Source organism: Tachypleus tridentatus, chromosome 2 (genome assembly GCF_004210375.1).
Source record: "Tachypleus tridentatus isolate NWPU-2018 chromosome 2, ASM421037v1, whole genome shotgun sequence".
NCBI lineage: Eukaryota > Metazoa > Arthropoda > Merostomata > Xiphosura > Limulidae > Tachypleus > Tachypleus tridentatus.
The window spans coordinates 116082158-116103289 of record NC_134826.1 but is presented as its reverse complement, the minus strand read 5'-3'; the positions used below and the strand labels follow the sequence as shown (position 1 = coordinate 116103289).

General features: G+C 30.6%; 1 protein-coding gene across 8 annotated transcripts in view; it reads right to left on the bottom strand.

Annotated features, from left to right (window-relative positions):
• The window catches only part of LOC143244896 (SCL-interrupting locus protein homolog), a 69119-nt gene that overhangs the window by 11069 nt on the left and 36918 nt on the right, over nucleotides 1–21132 (bottom strand). For 6 of the 8 annotated variants that reach the window (XM_076490381.1, XM_076490378.1, XM_076490385.1 and 3 more), the window contains exons 11-14: nucleotides 13463–13562; nucleotides 11241–12973; nucleotides 7591–7684; nucleotides 3102–3194 (exon numbers count right to left, since the gene is read on the bottom strand). In XM_076490381.1, coding sequence (XP_076346496.1) covers nucleotides 3102–3194; nucleotides 7591–7684; nucleotides 11241–12973; nucleotides 13463–13562 — 2020 coding nt within the window. The remainder of the gene's footprint in view (nucleotides 1–3101; nucleotides 3195–7590; nucleotides 7685–11240; nucleotides 12974–13462; nucleotides 13563–21132) is intronic. The other 2 variants (XM_076490384.1, XM_076490383.1) reach the window with 1 other exon arrangement.

Genomic DNA, 21132 nt, shown 5'->3' with positions numbered 1-21132 from the left:
AAAAACGTATTAACTTTAATTCTAATACTTATACTTGATATTTCTCCTTCTTGCTGAAGAATTCAAATAAGAAATATTACAAGGGATTAAGTGTCTACAAGTTCATAATCTGAAAGGTCTTACAACATTGAAAGAAATACTTCTGCTAAACATTTCCCTTTTTTTGTTGTGATGTAAATGTCACTGAGCTGGCTTTACATATATATTTAAATACTATGTTCTTTATTCATGGTGTGGTTGAAATACTATTAAACTTTCATCTTCTGAGAAAAATCTCAGAGAATTCAATAAAGAATGTGCTTTTTAAAAAATAAAATAATATTATTGTTAAGACAAGTGTAGGAATTAAGCATCAACAGTTTGTTAGGTGCAATGAGTATGTTTTATTAAAAAACTAGAGACTGGCATGTAATTTTAAAGAAGCTAGTAATGAAGAGGTGCAATTTGTATATAAAGTTTGTAGGATGGAGGAGAAGTTGGATGTTATCATAATTAAAGTAGAGGCAACATATAAAGAGAAGTGTAGACTGTAGGAAACAGCAGCAGGATTTAAAGAGGAGGTTGAGCATTTACATGAAAAGGATACATTAGCTAACAATAATTTTTAAGAAGTTAGAAAGAGTACTATTAGGGCTAAATGAAGTGAATTTAAATGGAATGAGGATATTCTATTGAGCAACAAATTTCAGCCCTGAGCTTCTGCAACAAGGAAGTATTGCAAGGAAAGAAAACAAAAGGGTCAGAGAAGAATGTGTACAAGGGGGTTATAGTTATAGGTGATTCCTGAATAAGACATAAGGATAAGGTAGTCTGTGGGATAAATAAAGTGAAAAGAATCAGATAATGCTTCCCAGAGACATGGGTGGAAGATATAACTAAAGAGTAGGAAATATAATAAAGAGGGCTAGTAGAGATGCAGTTTTTGTGGTACATATAGGGAGCTAATGATGTAAAGAAAACTAGGTCAGAGGAGCTAATTAATAAGTAAAATGGGCTTTCAAAAAAAAAGCTGGTAGTTACTTTTGTCAGATATTGTACAGAATTAACTGTGGGGATGAAGTTATAAGTAGGTAATTAGAACTAAATGTTAGGCTTAGGTTAGTATGTAAAGATTAGCAAATTGGCTGGTTGGACTTGTGAAATAAATCAGTGGAAGAAAAGTTGTTTTTTTTTAAATGATGGTTTATATTTAGATAAGATGGGGGTTGGCTATTAATTCAGCTGTAAAGGAAGTTTTAAACTAGAATGATACAGTGTTGAGGGCCAGGATGAAACTAAATGCAAAAAGAATAACTGGCAGAGGAAAGTTTGATATAGGAAATTATCATAGAAATAGTTGTAAGGGTAGATTAATTGTTACTATTGTAGTGCTAGCAATATGATAACTAAAACAGATGATATCAAAGTACCAGTAGGAACAGAGGATTTTGTTACAATGAGAATAACTGAAACATGGTTAAACACAGATGATTTCGATGATAGAAGTTTCTTTGAAATACAAGATTACAAGCCATTTAATAGGCTTTTAGTTGTAATTTCTTACAAACCACTCAGTGATATTGATGAAATTAATGAGAAACTTTACAGTGATATTAAGATTTCAGCTGTTAGTGAGGCCAAAATTATGAGTGATTTTAATTTCAGGCAATAAATTGAGAAATGCTAGAGTTAAACTGAAAGGGAAAAGGATTTTGGAAACTTCAAGATGGCCATCTTTACCAATTAGTTAAGGAATGTACTGGAAACAATGCTATTTTAGATTTATTGTTAACATTTAACATAGAAATGATTGAGAGGTGAAAATTGGGCAAAAAGTTGACTGAAAATGTAAAAATTATCATGAAGATTTCTTAAAATGTATTAAGGATAAACAAAATGTTAGAATGAGATGGAACCTTTGAGGGATGATAAAGGAAGGCTACTATCTGATGATTATAAGATGCCTGGGTTATTAAATTTTACTTTTTATTTGGATTTTAATGACAAAGATTGAAGCATTATCTCACATCTTGAATAGTTGATAGATGAAAGATTAAACAATAAGACTGCATTAATTTTGAACTGCCTAAAAAAAAAGAGAAGGGAAGTTTAAAGAATAATAAGGCTCCTGGGCTAGATGTTATTTCCCCAAGAGTTTTGGAGTTTAAATATTGGATATGTGTCTCTTGCTACAATTCTTTATCAGAACTTGGATAGTGGGCAGGTACCAGAAGAATGGAAGTTAGCTAATGTAAATTTTCTTTTCAAGAGAGTTGATAAAAATTGCCCCAGTAATTATAAACCCATCAGCATTATATCAGTTGTGGAAAAGCTGTGCTGTTGCTATTGGTAGGGCAAATATTATTTTAGATTATATATACAGAAATATTAAATACAAGTTTAAAGAGGTTATAATTTCATTGTATAAGTTATTGGTTAGGCCACATTTGGAATACTGTCTTCAGTCTTGGGCTCCTTATATTATGAGGGAGATTGAACAATTGGAAATGGTTCAGAAAAGGGTTACTAAAATGATACCTGACATGAAGGGGTTGTCATATGAGGAGAGATTAAGATCTTCAAAATTGTTTTCTCTTGAAAAAAGAAGAGTTAGAGGGGATCTTATTGAAGTGTTTAAGATGGTAAAAGGAATTGATAACGTTGATTTTAACATTTTTCATAGTTATCACTGAGAAGTACAGAACTAGGGAAAACAAATATGGATTTAGACAAGGTATAAGCCATTTTCAGCTGAGACAGTTTTACTTTTCAAATAGGGTGGTTGGCCTACAGAATGAGTTGCCTTCAGATGTTGTGGATGCAGTAAATTTAAGAGTGTTTAACAGAAAGTTTGATAAGTATGTGAATGATTACAGCTGGCTTTAAGATTTTTAGAAATATGTTTATTAATAGTTTCAGTTAATTTAGAAGATGGAAGAGCCAAGATCAATCAATAGCTCTCATGTTGTTCCAAAACATTATGTTACCATTTTGTGACAAATATAGTTAGTTTCTCTATTCCTAGCATATAACCTTATAAATGATAACTTATAGGCAGATAACTTAAAATATAAAATACTTAAAACAAGGAAAGGATTGTACAAAATATTTTTGAGTTTTACCAGAAGGTTTTGATAGAAGGTTTTATCTGGGATATTTTCACTGTCAACTGATGTTTCAGAATTGCTACCTTCTTCTGAATTCTTCATGTTGACCTGATTAAATCACTTTTATATAAATAAAATAGGAAAACAAGCTCATGAACTTAAAATATAAACATTTTTATGAGTATGTATTGTTCCTATTGCTCAAAATTCAAAACTAGTAGCCAAATTATCAAATATTTAAACATCTTTAATTGTCAATATGTGCCATTTGTGCAAAAAATCTCATTTGATGTAGAATATCTATATCCTAACTCTTAATTTTTACTTCAATAGCAAGAGTATCAATATTTTATCAATTCCTAACTGTCGGAGATAAATATTCATCGTTAAAATCTGATACTTCTTGTACCTTAAATCTAGTGTCCTATAAATATTTCCTAATTTTCACTGTTTGACTGGTAAAAATAGTGTCATTGTTGCATGACTGCATCAACAAAATCCTATAGACAATATACAGTTTCTTTTTCCCATTTTCTTCTTATTCTTCTTTTCCTTTCTAATTTTGATCTATTCTCTATTTCTTCTGTTCCATGATCCAAAATTCTCAAATTAAAAATTACTTTCTGCTCTTTTTGGTACTTACTTGGAAGAAATTTTATTCATGTTAATTTCTTCCATAATTTCAACTCTCATAGAATGTAAATGGGGCCAAGAGGTTTGAATGAACCGAAATCTTGAAAACTGGTACTGACATAAGAGAAGTTGTTCGAAACAATCTAAATCCAAATTCCAAAAATGTTCTAATTTACTTCTCATATGGAGTCAAAGGTTTTAGAGACTGAATTCCATAATAGTTTTGTTGGTCATTACAAAAAACACACTAACATTCCATAACAGACATGTTTCTTTTCTGTGTAGTTTTCACATAAAAAGATGTTAATGCACATGTGAGCACACATGAAACTACTTCTTTTCTATGTGGTGTTTCACTAGTTTGCCTCCCTAGAAAGCTAAACATGTGCATGTTCATAGATATTTAATACCTTCTATTTAGTATAGGTGCAAAATTTCAGGTTTCTAGGTTCTTTCCTTTTGGAGTTATGGAAGTCACACACACCCTTTTATTATTATAGATTTTCCAACAGTTTTTCAGCAGTAATGTAAGAAAACAATACATGTGAATGAAATCAATATAATGATAAAGAGGGCAGCTTCCTTTGTAGCCTGATGACTCTTCAAAAAGTAAATCACTGAGGAAGTTTGGTAACATCAGCTAAATGCATTAAAACAATAGTGAAGCATTTATTCTCATTGCTGGTTGTTGTCATTTTGACAAACTTTCTTCTTGAGTAGTTACAGTACAACAATATCACTCTGTAACAGTGTACCTGGACACAATTTCATGTAACTCAACCAAAAAGTTAAAAGCAGCATTAAATTTGTAGCACTTCTTATGAAAAACAAATTCATGTATAAGCTACATTATGGTTTTAATGTGTATAAACCATGGTTTATAATTGGAATATTATGTTAACTGAATTTCAAATCAGATCTACAAGAATATAATGGTTGTTTTTTTGTACTGATTTTTATCATGGATAGCATTTGTTTTGCTATAAACAATCCCCTCCCATACAAGATACTTTAATTCTAATGAATAAATAACAAATAAGTATTGCAGATGTTGAATGTGACTGAATATAATATGCATTTGTTATTCACTTATAACTAGCCACAGTAAAAGGTATACTATTAGGACTTTTGGCACACAAAACTATACAACTTTACTGGTAGAAAAATTAAAACCAGTTTAAAATTGAATACCTTGAAGTTACCTGGAAAGTATTATGATAAATTCAACACAAACCCTGTCTGAATTTATTATGCAGTTGATACTTGGTAATCAAAACCTTGTTAACATAAGGGTTAAGAAAAATCTACAATATTTAATTTAAAAAATACCTTTTGATAATGACCTGTCTTTGTCAAATCACTTTATAATAATCCAACAAATAAGATCCTCAAGTTAAACTTTATACACTTGTTTTTATCCCAACTTGCATGGTTCAATATTTCTTCTCACATTAACAATTTGTCTTAAAATTTTAGTCTTACTACATGCTTAGTGCAACTACATTTGTAATATATTTATTCAATTAAATTCCAAGAACTTAAGCTCTTACAAGAAGGATCTTTATAAATCTTTTTTGACAGTATCCATGGCTTATGACAGTTTTTGTTACAGAAAATAGCTTCTAACTATAAATGCATTCATACTCCATACATATTTTGATTTGTACAAAAGGGCAAATAGTTTATGTCAGAAGGGTTTTAACTATTGTGAATCTCCCCTTTTGTGTACAAATAACTACGAATTCATTTTTATATGTTTGCCATTTTTCTACAAACATATTTCTATTAAGTTCCATGTAGTGTTTATAGGTAAGACTGTCACACAATTAACAGAAAAGATGTTATTAATGAAAAGACAAACTTTCCAAATAACTGTTTGGTAACTTCATACTCACATACTACTGGAAAAAAACTGTTTAGTGTTTTCCATTAATTTTTCTATTATAATAATGACTTTTAGTTCTGACTAATTTAATACATTTCTATTTTTAATTAATATCAATAGCGTATTTTCTGAATACATTATCAAATAACATTTTAATACTTGTAAGTTATTATGTGATAAATTGGGTCACTTATCTAAAAAGAAATAGACATCTAAACATCTTAATAATATTCATACGTACAAGATATATAAAATTAATTATCATATTGAAGGAAGATAAAAAATGTACTATACAAGTACATATCTTTTTGGAAGAACAAGTAAAATTTTAAAAAGAAAGGAAATGTCGGGATGGCTGATATCAATCCTCCAAAAACAATGCTAACATGATAGTAGGAATGATGAAAATGCCATCCTTAGTATCTGTTTTTATGGTTTCTGAAGGATTGATAGTAGCCATCCATACATTTACTTTCTTTTTCAAAATTTTGTTTTTATTAACATTTTCTTAATGCAGTGCTTCAATAGACAAAGGAAGGGCATATCATATTGCCCTAATTAGCAACTCCTTTCAAATTATACCTTCTTTTTATAAAGTGCACCTTGTGTGACAGCTATAGTAAACCAACATATAATGCACTTTTATTAACATAATTTGGATTTAAATAAAAGAAAATCAAACAAATAAATTTATTAGCATTGAAATCAGCAAATCACATGTTAAATAGAATTCAGACCTGCACACATACTATAATTAGCACTCCTCCACCTTTTGTAGTTTGCAATGTTCTTGAGGATATTAATTAGGGTCAATACTCTATTTATAATCAAGTTCTAAGCAGAATGAGGTTCCAATGCTAATATTTATTTTTATCCATTATTGGCTGGTACTTCCTGTTTCACCCTTATGTAATTTTTCAAAGGAGCACCAAACATCTGTAAGGGGTAATGATAACACTGTTTTACTATTCTTGGTGATGAGAAACCCACTGGAAATAAAATTGAAACTCAGAACAGCTGGTATGGTATCTTCACATTTCTGTGAAGATAAAACTAGTGAAAAATTTTAACCAATGCACAAATATTATCCATAATTTACAGAAGAAACTACTAAAAGCCATGTTAAACTCTAAATACAAAGAACTAAATGACCTACAAAAACAAACAATGAATCTAGACTATCAACTCACCTGCTGCATATTTTACCATTCTGAGATGCACTGTTTTACTAGTAATTATTAATAACACTTATAAAAGCAAGTACTCCATTTGAAAGTATGTTATTTCAGTGAAATCAGTTGACACCATTGTTTTAATTTTTGAGTAACTAACTATGTAGTAAAAAAGTAGAATGATGATTAACAAAATATTCAAACTTTTTGTTATAATATTTTCAGACATTCCCAGAACTTATCACTTAGTCATTACACAGCTGCTGTTAAAAAAAGGGAGCATTGTAGTTTTGTAATGTTCTGATGACCATTTGATGAGATATTTAAAATACCACTTTGATGAACAATCCAAGCAATCCCTACACAAGTAATTCTACCACTTGCCCAATACCTATTCTGCAGAATGCATCAGCAATAATAATAATAAAAAAATTATGCCAGGGTAAATAAGAAGTTAATACCATAATCTGGAACTTGTACTTTACAACAACAAAAGAAAAGGAATAAAAGAAACCCAACCATACATTCACCTGTAAAAGAAAAAATAAATAATTTCACAATAAAAAAAATACATCTGTTTCTACAGAAAGGATAAAAATATAAAAGCCATATATAATATACCCATGTACATGTGAATACATAAGCAAGTATGTGTTTGTGTGTTTATCTACATGTAAAAATTCTAAATATCAAGATATCAGTAAATAGAGCGGAGCCTAATTTTTATACCCATTAAACCAAGTGTTAAGATGATACATTAAAAAGTAAGTTATATTACTGTCTATTGCCTCTTCCCCCTTTCTTTTTTAATCACCTGCAAATTTTGTTCCACAAAACTGGCACTTTCTCCTAAGACTGGGCTTTCAAAACTTTGATTTTCTGATCCTTGGTTGTTTACTACAGTAGGGCTAATAGAAAAAATATAAAAATCAGGTTTGTATAATAGCTATTTTGCAGAATTGTAACATGTAATTATTGTGTAAAAATTTTAGGACATTTAGTTTTAACAATGAAACAATTTCTCTTTCAATGACAAGAAACCCATTTTAAGTAAAAATGTAGCTCAGAATGACTCAGAAAGGAGAGAACAAAGTTTTGACCTTCCAATGTCATCTTCAGGTTAAAAGAGAGAGAGAGTTTGAATGTGATCATTGATAGATACGTCTTAGGGACAAGAGTATAAACAGGTAAGGGATTGTAGGGAGCATTGCAGGTGGATGTTAGGTTATTAATTAGTTTAGGTATGAATGTGTTCCTTTATATTGGTTTAATTTTGGTTTTAGTTGCTGTGCAAGTAGGGCTTCTTTGGTTTTGCATCTGGTTACATTTGTTTCCCTACTTAATATTTGGGTGTTTCTTATACTTATGTTGCGTTTTTTTATTTGCAGTGTTCAAAAACGTGTGAAGTAGTTTTTTTTTTGTTCTTTGAATCTAGTTTCCATTTTTCTGCTTGTTTCTCCAATACAGAAGTCAAGGCAGTTGTTGCATTGTATTTTATAAATTATGTTGGTGTTGTGTTTATCAGTGTAGTTTTTACATAGTATGGACTTTAATTTTGTACCTGGTTTTTGAATAAATTTGGTGTTTACTGGAATGTTGTGTTTTGTTACAAGTTTTTTCCAAATGCTGGTTATCTTTTCACTGATGTTGGGAACATGGTATGCAGCAGTGTAAGGTTTTGTAGTTTGTTGTATCTTCAAATTTGTTGTTTGTTTGTTGGTGATCTAGGTGGAGGCATAAACTTTTTTCCATGGTTTCTGAGGAAATTTGTTGATGTTGAAATGTTTTATTTTGTTGATTTCATCATTAATTTTATGGGTGAGCATAGTTTTGTGGCTGTGTTAATTTGGTTTCTTAATATGTTGAGTTGTTGTTTTTTGTTTTTCTTTTTTGTTTCATGTGCCGAGTCCCAGGGAATGTATAATCCAGTATGCGTGATTTTTCTGTGGATTTCTATTTTGAATTGTGTATCAGTTCTAGTGATTTTGAGGTAAGGAAATGATATTTGTTTGTTTTTTTCCCTGTTCACAGGTGAACTTAATGTTGGAGTGTATCGAGTTAACATGTTTAAAAAAACTAAGTGTGTGTGTTCTGTAGATGTGAATGCAGGAATTGTATCATCAACATACCTGTACCAATATAGTGGTGGGTGTAAGACTGAATTGATCGCTTGTGATTCAATCTGTATCATAATATGTTGGCTAGAACTGGTGGCATGGGATTACCCATACTTAGGCCATTTATTTGTAGGTAATTTTGATTGTTGAACATAAAGGTTGTTTTAGTGGTAGTGAATTCTGCAAGGGTTACTAATTAGTTGCTGAAGATGTGTATCAGTGGGTTGGGGTCTTGGATATAAAGTTCTAAAGCTATCTTGCAGGCTCCAGTTGTTGGGATTTCTGTGAAGAGGGAAATTACATCAAAACTGGCCATCAAGGATTTATGATTTAGTTGATTAAGAATATATTTAAAGTTAAAAGAGTCTTTGAAAAAGGAGCCACTTGATGTTACATATTTAGAAAATGCCCACGTTATGTATTTACTGAGGTTGTAGTTAAATGATTTGTAGGTTCACAGTGGCTCATAATGTTGACTTACAAATCATTTAAAATCACACATACTGGATTATACATTCCCTGGGACTCGGCACATAAAACAAAACAAAAAAAATCAACATGTTAAGAAACCAAATAAACAGCCTCAAATTGATGCTCCCCAATAAAATTAATGATGAAAGCAATAAAATAAAACATTTCATCAACATAAACAAATTTCCTCAAAAACCATAAAAAAAAGTATATGTACACACCAAGATCAACAACAAACAAACAATAAACCCCAACATACAACAAAGTAAAAACCTTATACGGCTGCATATCTTCCCGACATCAATGAAAAAAAAAAAACATTTGGAAAAAACTTACAATAATACACAACATTCCAGTAAACACCAAATTTATTCAAAATCCAGGTACAAAACTAAAGTCCATACTATGTAAAAAACTGCACTGACAAACACAACAAACAATTTATAAAATACAATGCAATAACTGCCACAACTCCTATATTGGAGAAACAAGCATAAAAATGGAAACTAGATTCAAAGAACACAAAAATCGCCTTCACGCGTTTTTAAACACTGTAAATCAAATAAACACAACATAACCATAGAAAATACCCAGATATTAAGTAGGGAAACAAATATCAAATACAAAATCAATGAAGTTCTACTTATACAGCAACTAAAACCAAACCAGTATAAAGGAAAACATTTATACCTATACTAATTAATAACCTAATATCCACCTACAACACCCCCTACAATCCCGTACCCGTTTATACTCTCGTCCCTAAGACGTATCCGTCATTGGTCACATTCAAACTCTCTCTTTCTTAACCTGAAAATGACCCAAGAAGGTCAAAACGATGTTCTCTCCTTATCAATAAAAGTGTTAATACCCATACCAACCATTCTGAGATACAATGAAACAGTCCGACAGATCTAAACCAATGTGAAAGCAATGGAGAAGTTTAAGTCAAGTAGTAAATTTGAAATTTATATAATACACTGTATATTTTACAAAATTTGCATCTTAAAGATAACTGGCATGATAATGAATGAAGTACACATAATTTTCATTTTGATCAGAGGAACTCAGGTAAGGTCCAGTTTATACATCTTTGTTCCTTTTGAATGGTTGATATTGAAGACAGTCTGAACCTCCTCAGAATTCAACCCTGTCATGAGATTTCCACATTTTTTATTTGTTTGTTGCTAAATATAGTTACACAAAGGGTTATCCATGTTGTTCCCATCCTGAGCATCTGAAATCTAGGTTTTACAGATACGAGTTCCAGACTTATTGGTGAGCTGCTAGGTACTTTACAGGAAAGAGAAAAAGATAAGGAAAAGCCTGAGGATATGGTTGAAAATGGAAACAATACAGAATAGCAAATGAAGAAGAGTGAGTCATGTCAATAATCAAGAAAAATTTAGTTTATACATATGTGTATGTGTTCGTGCTCTGGAAGACAGTAGTTTGAGTTATATCACAAACAGTTTGTCTACAAATTAATAAAGTATGACAAAAGCACTTGTTAAAGTAAGAGAAAATATGAAAATAACATTACAATTTAGGTTAGAAATAACTTTTTATTCTGCCAGTTTAGTATATATTCATTCACCACGCACATCATTACATCCAAGTTTACAGTGCAAAACATTTATGAGAATATACTGAAATTTAAAGTTATTTATAAACACCATGGTTCAAGTGCTCATCTAAGTTGGAAATAAAAAATACATTATCAATAAGTTGCTGTGTACATACAAAAGCAATTTTAATCAACCAACAAAACTTCACTTTAACTTAATATTTAAAGATAGTATTGGTATGCCAGAAATTAACTTGTGTTCCCTTGGATATCTAAAATCAGCATTACTAGTATAAATGTTGTACATACCTGTGGATACTAGCTACATAATCTTGAACATCAACATGTATTGATGGAGCAGGGCTAGGCTGAGGATCATAAACTGTACACACTTCTATTCCAGTCACTGTGAAAGACTCATCTGTTTCACCTTCACAACATTTATGGTAACATCCAGTAAATGGTTGACAACCATCCTCATTAATGTGCTTTTGCTGTTGAGACATGGTTGATAAGTGTTCGTCAGTACGATTTTTACACCTACATGACTCTAACACCTGTTTCTTTTGTTTTACAGTTTCATTTAAACATAGTGTTTTGTTGGTAGTCTGTGTATTAAAATTTTTTACTTCCACTGCAGGAGTATTGGTTTTATTTGGAGTGATTAACCTCTCAGTTACTGGACTATTGCAGCTGTCACCAAGTCCTGTATCAACAGAGTCACAGCTTGGAAGTTCTTCTTCTGTCTGCAAACCAACATCTATCTGTTTTGGTGTATCTGGCAACATCAAACTGGTCATTGTACTTGTTGAACACAGTTGAGGCAACAGAGGTAGATTCTGAGTAGCAGAAAGGCTATGTTTAGTAGTAACATGTTTCTGACTAGTAACATCTGGAGCTTCAGATATGGTAGTTTTTGCTTCTTGAGCTAGAAGAAGCCTTTGTATCTGAGCTTGTAATTGACGTAACTGCTCATCTTGTTTTTGAAGGAGTTGATACACTTGTGGAGGGACATCTTTGTAAAAATAGGGATCATGTGTAAATACTTCCCCTGATGAATCCATTATAGAAGAATCAGATACTTTTTCAGCATATACTCCTGAGCAGCAAACTTTATCAACTGAACTGCATTTGTTTCTTGAAACATGACTAGGTGTAGACTCTGTGTTAACATGTTGATTAAATAAAGTCTTTTGTTTGCTTTTTTGCTTTTCATTTAGTTTCTGTGTTTGTTGGGAACCTTTTTTTCCAAATTGTCTAGTATTTGAAGGATAACAGCTTTGACACAAACAGTGATCAACATTTTGGGGTGAACCTTGAAAAGGAAAGTTATTCAGATGAAATTTCACTGAATTCTTCTCACTTAGTTGAGTATTTTGAGGAAGTACAGAATTTTCAGTTCTAACTTGGGTAGGCAAATGATTCCCCCTGGAAGAACTTAAAGTCTGTAAGTATTCATTATATGAATTGTGTGGAATTGCTGAGGTTGAAACTTGAAGTGATGATTCTAAGGATAAGGCAGACTTCTGAAAATTTTCACAGAAGCCCATACTTCCTGGTGAATGACAGACTTGTGAGTTTATTGTAATGTTCTTGTGTAAATCAGGACCTTTAGGTTGTTTTGAAGTTGTATTATCTAGAAACGCTTGGGTAGGGTCAAGAGCCATTGATGTAGCAGTACAAAGAGAGTACGATATAGGAGAAATCTGAGGAGTATCAGTAATTGGAGATCTTGCAGTGAGTAACTGTTTTGATCTCTCTTTCATGTATCTGTGCACAGTTTCAAAAGGCCTTTTAGGTATTGCTTGATTTTGTGAGTTGCTCATGACTTCCACAGTACACTGTGGTGCCTTGTGAATTTTTATTGTATTTATGTCTTGGCTTAATTTTGGTGAAGAATAATGAATTTTACTTTGATGATTTACACTTGAAGATGTCATCACAAAAGGTAAAACATAACCATCATCAGTACATGTACCTTCTTCACTGTTTCCATCAGAAATCAAAGACACATCAGGAACTGCTGGGAAAGTTCTCAAAGGCTGTAACAAAAAATCAAGTACAATGCACTAGGGTATTTATCCAATCTTTCCTACTTTTGCCTTACAGTTTACTGGTTTGTAAAAAAAAATAGAAATTTTACAACATTACAAAAAATAAAAGCTTAAATATAGTCACCCAAATGTAAGCATGTAAGTGTAGAGGATATCAGTATATGCACAAAATTTAAACCTTAAAGTAAATTGTTACATCAAAAATTCAAGGAACTTGAAACATGCAGTAATTATTGGATACACACACATAACTAAACAATAATGTTGTACAAGTTAACAATTTTAAGATATATAAAAACTCTCAATGCATATTTTTCACTATAAACTATCATATAAAAATATTAAACTTTTAAGATTTCAAATACAAAACAATTTGATGCAAGAGGTACACTTAAAATATACTTAAATTTACCAAATACTCTTACAGGATATTTAATTATGTTTCTGAAAATAAAAACAAAAACAACAATAACATACATTTAGGATATGGGGGTTTGGAGTGTTACGAGGCATCTCATCATTGGATGGAGTAAGAAGGATTGGCTTCTTAGATGTTGAAATAAAAGTATCCGTTATTCTTTGAAAAATGAAAAATCAGATAATAAATCTCTTTCGTGAAGAAAAAATTGACAAATTGTATTAGGGTTGCAATTACCCTTGAAATTTCTGAAAATTACATAATACCAAGTGTTACTTAAAGATTCCATCAGACATTAATTTCATCCATTACAGTAGTAGCAATTAAATAAAACAAATAACCAAGAAACTGAAAATAAACAGAACTACATGACAAATTTCAAAACCACAAAAGAAATTTCAGAGTAGAATAAGTAACACTAAATAGAGAAATATCTATTTTTTTCATATCTTGAATTACTAGAGATTAGCAAACTCTGTTAACCTTTAACAGTTAACTTTTTCCATACAGAATTGGTTGATCTGACCAACTGTGTAACAACAGTTTTCATAATATATCTTGTGTTTCTTCCTTCACAAGATATGGGAAGCTTTTAGTAAGTGTTGAAGCTTGCAACACACTATATATATCTGCTTATACTTAAACTTTATTGTTTTGTTGTTCTTTGAATCATGTCTAACCACGAATTCAGTCACACAACTTGTATATCACTCAGCAAACAGTAGCTCACATTACTATGTTAAATGACATAATGCACAAGCTGCTCTCATGCATACCTCATGAAGAATTATTATTATTTTTCAGTCTTATCCAATTTAACTGTATCTAACCTAATAAGTTTCTAATTTTTATAATTAAGTTACTTTATAACAATAAATAAATATACATGAAAAACAAGAAACAGAATATTTGCATTTAAACAGTTTTTGTTGTTAGTTGCCAACAAAATTTAAACCTACTTCATAAATTAATACTAGTACACTAAATTTTCATTTACTTAATGCAACTTCAATGAAGAATAAACAGAAAAATTAAAGCATGCAATGTCCTACAAATATTATAATTCAACTGGTTTTCTGATTAAGACAACAGAGGTTTAAATAAATTCCCTTAGATACTTGATTTAAGTCCCATAAGATAAACTTTCAAACTGAAAATGAAATTGACAGCATAATGTACAAAAAACAACATAAAATTATACCTCATTCAATAGATTAAAATTTCCCCTCTCTATTGGTTATGAATGATACAGTATGAAACATCAGACAGCAATCTGCAAAATAGATGTGACATATAGATATGGCATTCAGGTTTGGTTTTCTAGTTTATGACTATATATATAAAAAAAAAAAAAAAATCAGACTTTGTTTTAGTAGTATCTACATTTCAACAAGTAATTTATGTTAAATTCTGTAATTCAGATAGGGGTGGTAAATAAATAAAGTAGAAAGACCTACAGAGCAAATGTCATAATTCTCGCACTAGGGAAGATTGAGGACTATTGTGCATTGCAAGAGAATTAATGTAGTTGTCGAATTTATTTTGATATTTGGTCTTAAACATGAAAGAGTAAATTATTATGATAACAAAGAAAACTCCATAATTAATAAAAAAAAACTTATGAGAAAAGGCAACTATTTTGTCCATGTTTTGACAACATTTGAAACCTGAATTTCAGAGCTACTTCAGTCTTTGACATTTATGTAAACTTTAGATCACTTCAAGATAAGAAAAGCTTTTACGTGACTCACGGTCATGAATATATAAAACTCTCTAAACTTCTTCCCAAGGTGGTAAACAAATTACTTTTTTGTAGCAGTATACAAAATAAAAAAGTTGATTACATTATAGCATATCTATATGTGAAAGTTATCCATTGTATGGAGTTGAAAACTTTCATATTTTAGCAAATGCAAGTGTATGGTTAGTACATGTATGGGAGGAGGCTTCTACTACTATGGTTCCATAATCCTTTCTGGATGGGTCATGGGTCAAAGGCTTTGATTTGTTGACTTGCATTCACAGTTTTATTGAACTAATGTTTCATGAATCTATATCAATGAGTTTGGTATCAAACTATTATTATAATTCATATTTTATTGTTATACATTATTCAACTTCTCATTTTAAAAGTAAATATTAAAAAACACAGTAAAATATAATTTTTTTGTGTCACATGGTATGTTGAATGCAGCACTAGTTTACATAAGATATTTGTGATGTTAAAATACAAAGTCTATAGTTTCATACAAATTTGGAACTCAAATTACTGATACTGACAAGCTAGAATGTAAAATACAAACATCATACATGTTCATTTTTATGAGAAGCTGCTTACTTATTAAATCAAACACAGTGGCCCAGTTCACTTCTTTTCATTTTTAGAAACAGTCCCTCATACACTCTTACTTCTGCAAGTGACAGAGAACAAGCAATTGAAAGCTCAGTGTCCCCCTACTGGTGTTTCTCAGCTATTTTAATAGCTTAGGAAGTCACCTGGTTCTTCCAAACTGAGATTTGAAGCAGGTAGGTTGTGTTTTTAGTCTGCTCAAAATTTTTTTTTAATCAAGACCTAAATACAGATTAGTTACTATGTTTTAGAAGTTACAATGGAATTTTTATCATATTGATATTGTAATTTATTATTATTATTTTTTGGTTATTCAACTGTATGTATCAAACCTAAAGAGATAATTTTGTTTCGTGTACTAATTTTTAATGGAACCTACACCAAGCAGCAACAGAGTACAAAGGTTGTAGCTAAAAGAGATAGATGTTTGCTTTACTTCTGTATTTCCTGTTCTACATTTAACATATTTCTAAATAGTAATCATTTATATACAAACATAATATATAATAATTGAAAATAAGACTATAGTAGAAAATACTAGTCCACTAAAACACAGCCAAGGCAGGGTCACTTTGTAAAAACTAAAGGGTCAGCTTTATATCATTTGATATGGTAACATGAGTGTACGTGTGCTGTTATTGTAACTTTTGTATTGCTAGCCAGGAACAGCTCAAAGATTAATACCTAAAAATAATAAATATATATGCAAATGTTTAATGTTATGAGATTTAAGCTATTTACTCTAAATAGTATTTTTGTATTATATTCAGTTGTCATTCTAGAAAAACAAAGCATAATTTATATTTCTTTTATACTTTTTTAATGGTAGTTATGAGATCAGTCAGATCTACCAAATGCATAGAAAAATATGTTATGTGGAAAAGTACAGATGAAATGTAATGTTTTTTTTATTTAGAAACATTTGATAACCATCTGGACAGTAGAAAGATTCTTCATATGAAATTTTAAAATTTTCTGATACATAAAAGTATTTTCAATCTTACAATGAATATCACTTCACATGTTGAATAGGCAACATACAAAAAGAAAAAAAGAAAGGCACACAAAAAAAAACAAACTGCTTAACAAACCTTAAGATTTAATAGAAAAAATTTCCATATTTTGCATATAATTGATTTGCAATGTACATTGACAATCTGTTTATTTTCATTAACATATGTTTACTAATTTAAAATTTACAATGTGAAAGCTATAACAACAAAATATATAACAATATATGGTTAAAAAGGTCAGTCTCAGGGACCAAACCAGTGCTAAAAGTTCTATAATAGAGAAACAATACTGATAAGATATATAAAATAACTCAATAGTAACAGTTTTGCCAGTTGTCTTACAAATGTTATGAAGGAATAAGATATTTCATCAAAATTGTTGGTCTGTTTGGAATGGCTTAGTGTTAAGTGGGAGGGCTTTTAACCAAATGATTGCTTCTAAAGATTCTTGAACAACTCTAAAACAGTTAAGAATCCTTCTATATCTTGATGAAACATTGACATAAAACCCATTGTGTTGACAAATCTGCAAAATTAATACTAGTACAAGATTAGTTGGTATTACATTATCAGTGTAAACATTCAAATTTGTTATAATATGACTGGTCTTAGTTTTGTTGTACGTTACATCACTGACAAAACCTTTTCCTATCTTCATTAAACTATTCATAACAATTTCATTTTGGCCTTCAGTATCATCCAAACAATTGGTGCAAGCTGTTTCAAACTCCTCATTCAATTTAGCAAAACTGAGTCACATAACTCTAACAAACTGGTGGAAGTTTTTGTGTGGATGGTCTGCCTATAATTGCTCATCTGAATGTTTGTTTCATACGAGTGTCTTTTTTTGAAGTTTTAATTTACAACTCTCTCACTCCCTTATTTTATTCCAAGATATAGATAAATAATTCACACCAATTTTTATCCATCTTGAATAACATTTAGGAGTTACTCAATGTAGTTACAATTTTTCATTGTATCTCTATATAGTATATTCTGAAATGTTCTACTTGTCACTTTTTTACTTTTGAAATATTCTATATAGCATGACAGTAGTTTCTAGAATTTCAATGAAAAGTGTACAAGTACTTAGGAAAGTTCTGTCTCATTTTAACCAGCACTATTAAAAGGTATTGTCACAAGTGGATACTGCAAAAAGAAATAAGACTACACTTCTGCTGACTGACTCAAAAACATTATCAGGAAGCAAATTAAAATTTAAAATGGAAAAGTTAACATTTTTCTAAATTGAAAATGTATTTACAATAATACTTAACTCTGCTAACAAGATGGTCATCTAAGCACTGGTCTCACATGCTTTTATATTCCACTTAAATGTCCTTGGCAATATCTAACTTGCAATCCATTCTCTTCAATGCAACTCTATCCTGGTACTGCATATAAGCATCTTACATAAATAATATAATTACCTTTTCCTGACAAAGCACTGTTATGGTTTCCTTTTATGAAGTGTTAATTGTTGGCCTGTTATGGATTGCAAATTTTGCAGATTTCAGTAAAACTAATTTCAAAAAAGAATATCATATTTTGAATAAATAAATTAGATGCGATATTTGTGTGTATGAATTCTCGTATCACTGTTGTCAGCAAGGCACCTAATCTGACCTTCTGTACTCTTCCTTTGTTATCTAATGTCTCTACAATAAGGAGGGGTACTTTTGGTTGAAACTGTCCAAGTTTTTTTTTCTGCTGAGAAATGGAGATATTCATTTGGCCTGGGGTGTTTTCTCCTAGGACTTCTGAACTTGCCTTTTTTTTTTAATCCTAATTCATCCATAACAATGCCTTTATCAAACGGGAAAAGCTTTTCAAAAATTGGCAAAACTAAATAAAAATTCAAAACAGAATACTGAAACTGCCCTAAACCTGATCAAGATTCCACAAGACAAGGAAAATTTATTACTTATTCAAAGAGAAAGAAGACACTATGGGTGTGTGGGCTAGACACATATGGTTCTTTCCTTATAGGAAAGAAGGGCTGAGAAAAGAAATGAGGTAATTATGGACATGAAATAACATGAAGAACAGGAACAGCAAACTTTGAAAATTTTCATTCTACAGTGGTGATGATGAAATTGGTGGATACAGTACAAGTAACAGTATTGAGGTTGGAAGAGCTTTTTGGAAAATATTATCTTTTAAACCTAAAAAGGGGGAAAGAAGAAATATTATCACTCCCAATTTAGCAATAGTTATGGACAGAAACAGGTTGAATAAAAGAAAGGCAACATTTGTCCTTACTGCCACAGCTCACAGTCTTGGTTATGGTGTGAAGGAGCTAATCATCAACTGTTCCTTGATCCAGAGAGTCTGACATCACTTCCATGAAAAACTCGTCAAAAACTTAAAGGAATGTTTTCATCCAATATTCTCACAGTTTACCAAGAAAGCAAGATTTGTAATGGTCTCACAGGGAAAGAACAAGTGGATCATCTATCAGGTTATCCTGTCCAGAACAGGTGTAAACCAACTCCTAAGTATTCCAAAGTTGATTCTTAGCACTGGTGAGGCTCAAGCTTCTTCTGTGCCTCACTTGCTCAAAGAGTTGAGAGTCATTGATTTTGTAAGGACAGTTTGATTTTATACCATAATAACTAATACAAGTTATACTTTATGAAAAGTTGTTTTATGTGTTAAAGTATAATCATCAGAAGGAGCAGCTATTTCCTGTAGTGTTAACTTTGTTTTCATCAAAGCAAGTTTTTCAAATCATCATTAGTCCAACATTTGAATTCCTCAATTATGCACAACTGGTTTTAGTTTGTTAAAACTATAACCCAATATGTATAAAAATATAACATTGATAAAAAATAACCTAGAAACTTTTGGCAATAAGCCTGCAGTATTAACTCGTATGCTTTGAGAATAGCTGCTTTAACCACATCATAATATGTGCAATCTTGTAGAGGGAATGCAGCATAAACTTCTTGTGCTTTACCAGTTAAAACACTTTGTAATAATAATGTCTGATGGTAATCTACTGAATTTAAACAGTTTGTAATAATAATGTCTGATGGTAATCTACTGAATTTAAACAGTTTGTAATATTTGAAATCTATAAACATTCCTTGTCAAGTATCTGTAGTCTCCCATCAATAAGTGTTAATCACAATAATAGCTTCTGAGGCTTGCAGAATACCAACTGTAGCAAACCAATAATATAAACTATCTCTTGGTATGCCACATTGGTTTATGAGCTTGAGAGTTTCTAAACATGTAAGCTAAGGCAACAATGCTGGTATTTACAAACATATATATGTTTGTTGATTCTTATACTTCAGAATCTTATAAAAATTTAGCAAAGAGGCAAGGATTTGGCAATACATATTTAACTAAAACAGACATTGATATTGAAATAGATATCTAACAGTAAATCTGTTACACCCTAATTTTGTTCGAGTCATATTTACATTGTCAATATAAAAACTTTTGTAACGCACCCAATTTTTTTAAATGTATAACGGACAGACATTTGATTGAAGGTTTGCCACATTTTGTACAGATAAACAAAAAAAAATTATGTATAATATTTGTTCTCCAATATGGGGTTTGTCTAATGGAAAAACTTCACGAGCATTTAAAAAATACAAAACTAATTACCCATCTAAAATTGGATAATTATGAGGGTGTTTGTTTTCATGAATTGGCTGTTAAAATGTGTGTTAGTATGCATTGTATTAGAAGAATCAATGAACCCCATATTATCCTGATTAAGAATAATAGAAAGCACACCTTCTGTAACAGTTATTGAAACACCAAGTGCCATGTCCAAACATTACTGAATAAAAGATATGATTCTCAATAGCCTCTGGAATAAATTAGTCCCCTTAGAGCAAGTAGTTTTTAAGATACGTCTCTGAAATAGTGGAATTTCTCTGTAAATCATCCTCTACATACATATTTATAATAAATATATTCTGAAATTTAATGTTAACTCCAATAAATATCTCAGATACAATATTTAGGCTATCCACTTATAAAAATATCTTGACCAAAATTAAAGCTTGTACACACAACCTACAATTTCTTAACACAGCAATAAATTATATAAACAATTAAACCTGCACTGGTCTATCATGTTGGTGTACTAAACATACAGATAAGACAGTTTTAAACAGAGGTAAAACACTTACACGTGAAAGTTGTTAAAGTAAAAAAGAAATAGTGACATATTACATGGAAAATTACTTTTTTGTTTAACTTGAATATCTTTAATTATATTAAAGTAATGAATTCTGCCACAATGAGTGTACATCTAATCCAAATTATTAGTAGTTTTAATCAATAAAGTTGTTTAATGAAATTCTGCCGAAACCAACTACTAGTGAGAGTGAATTGTTGTTCT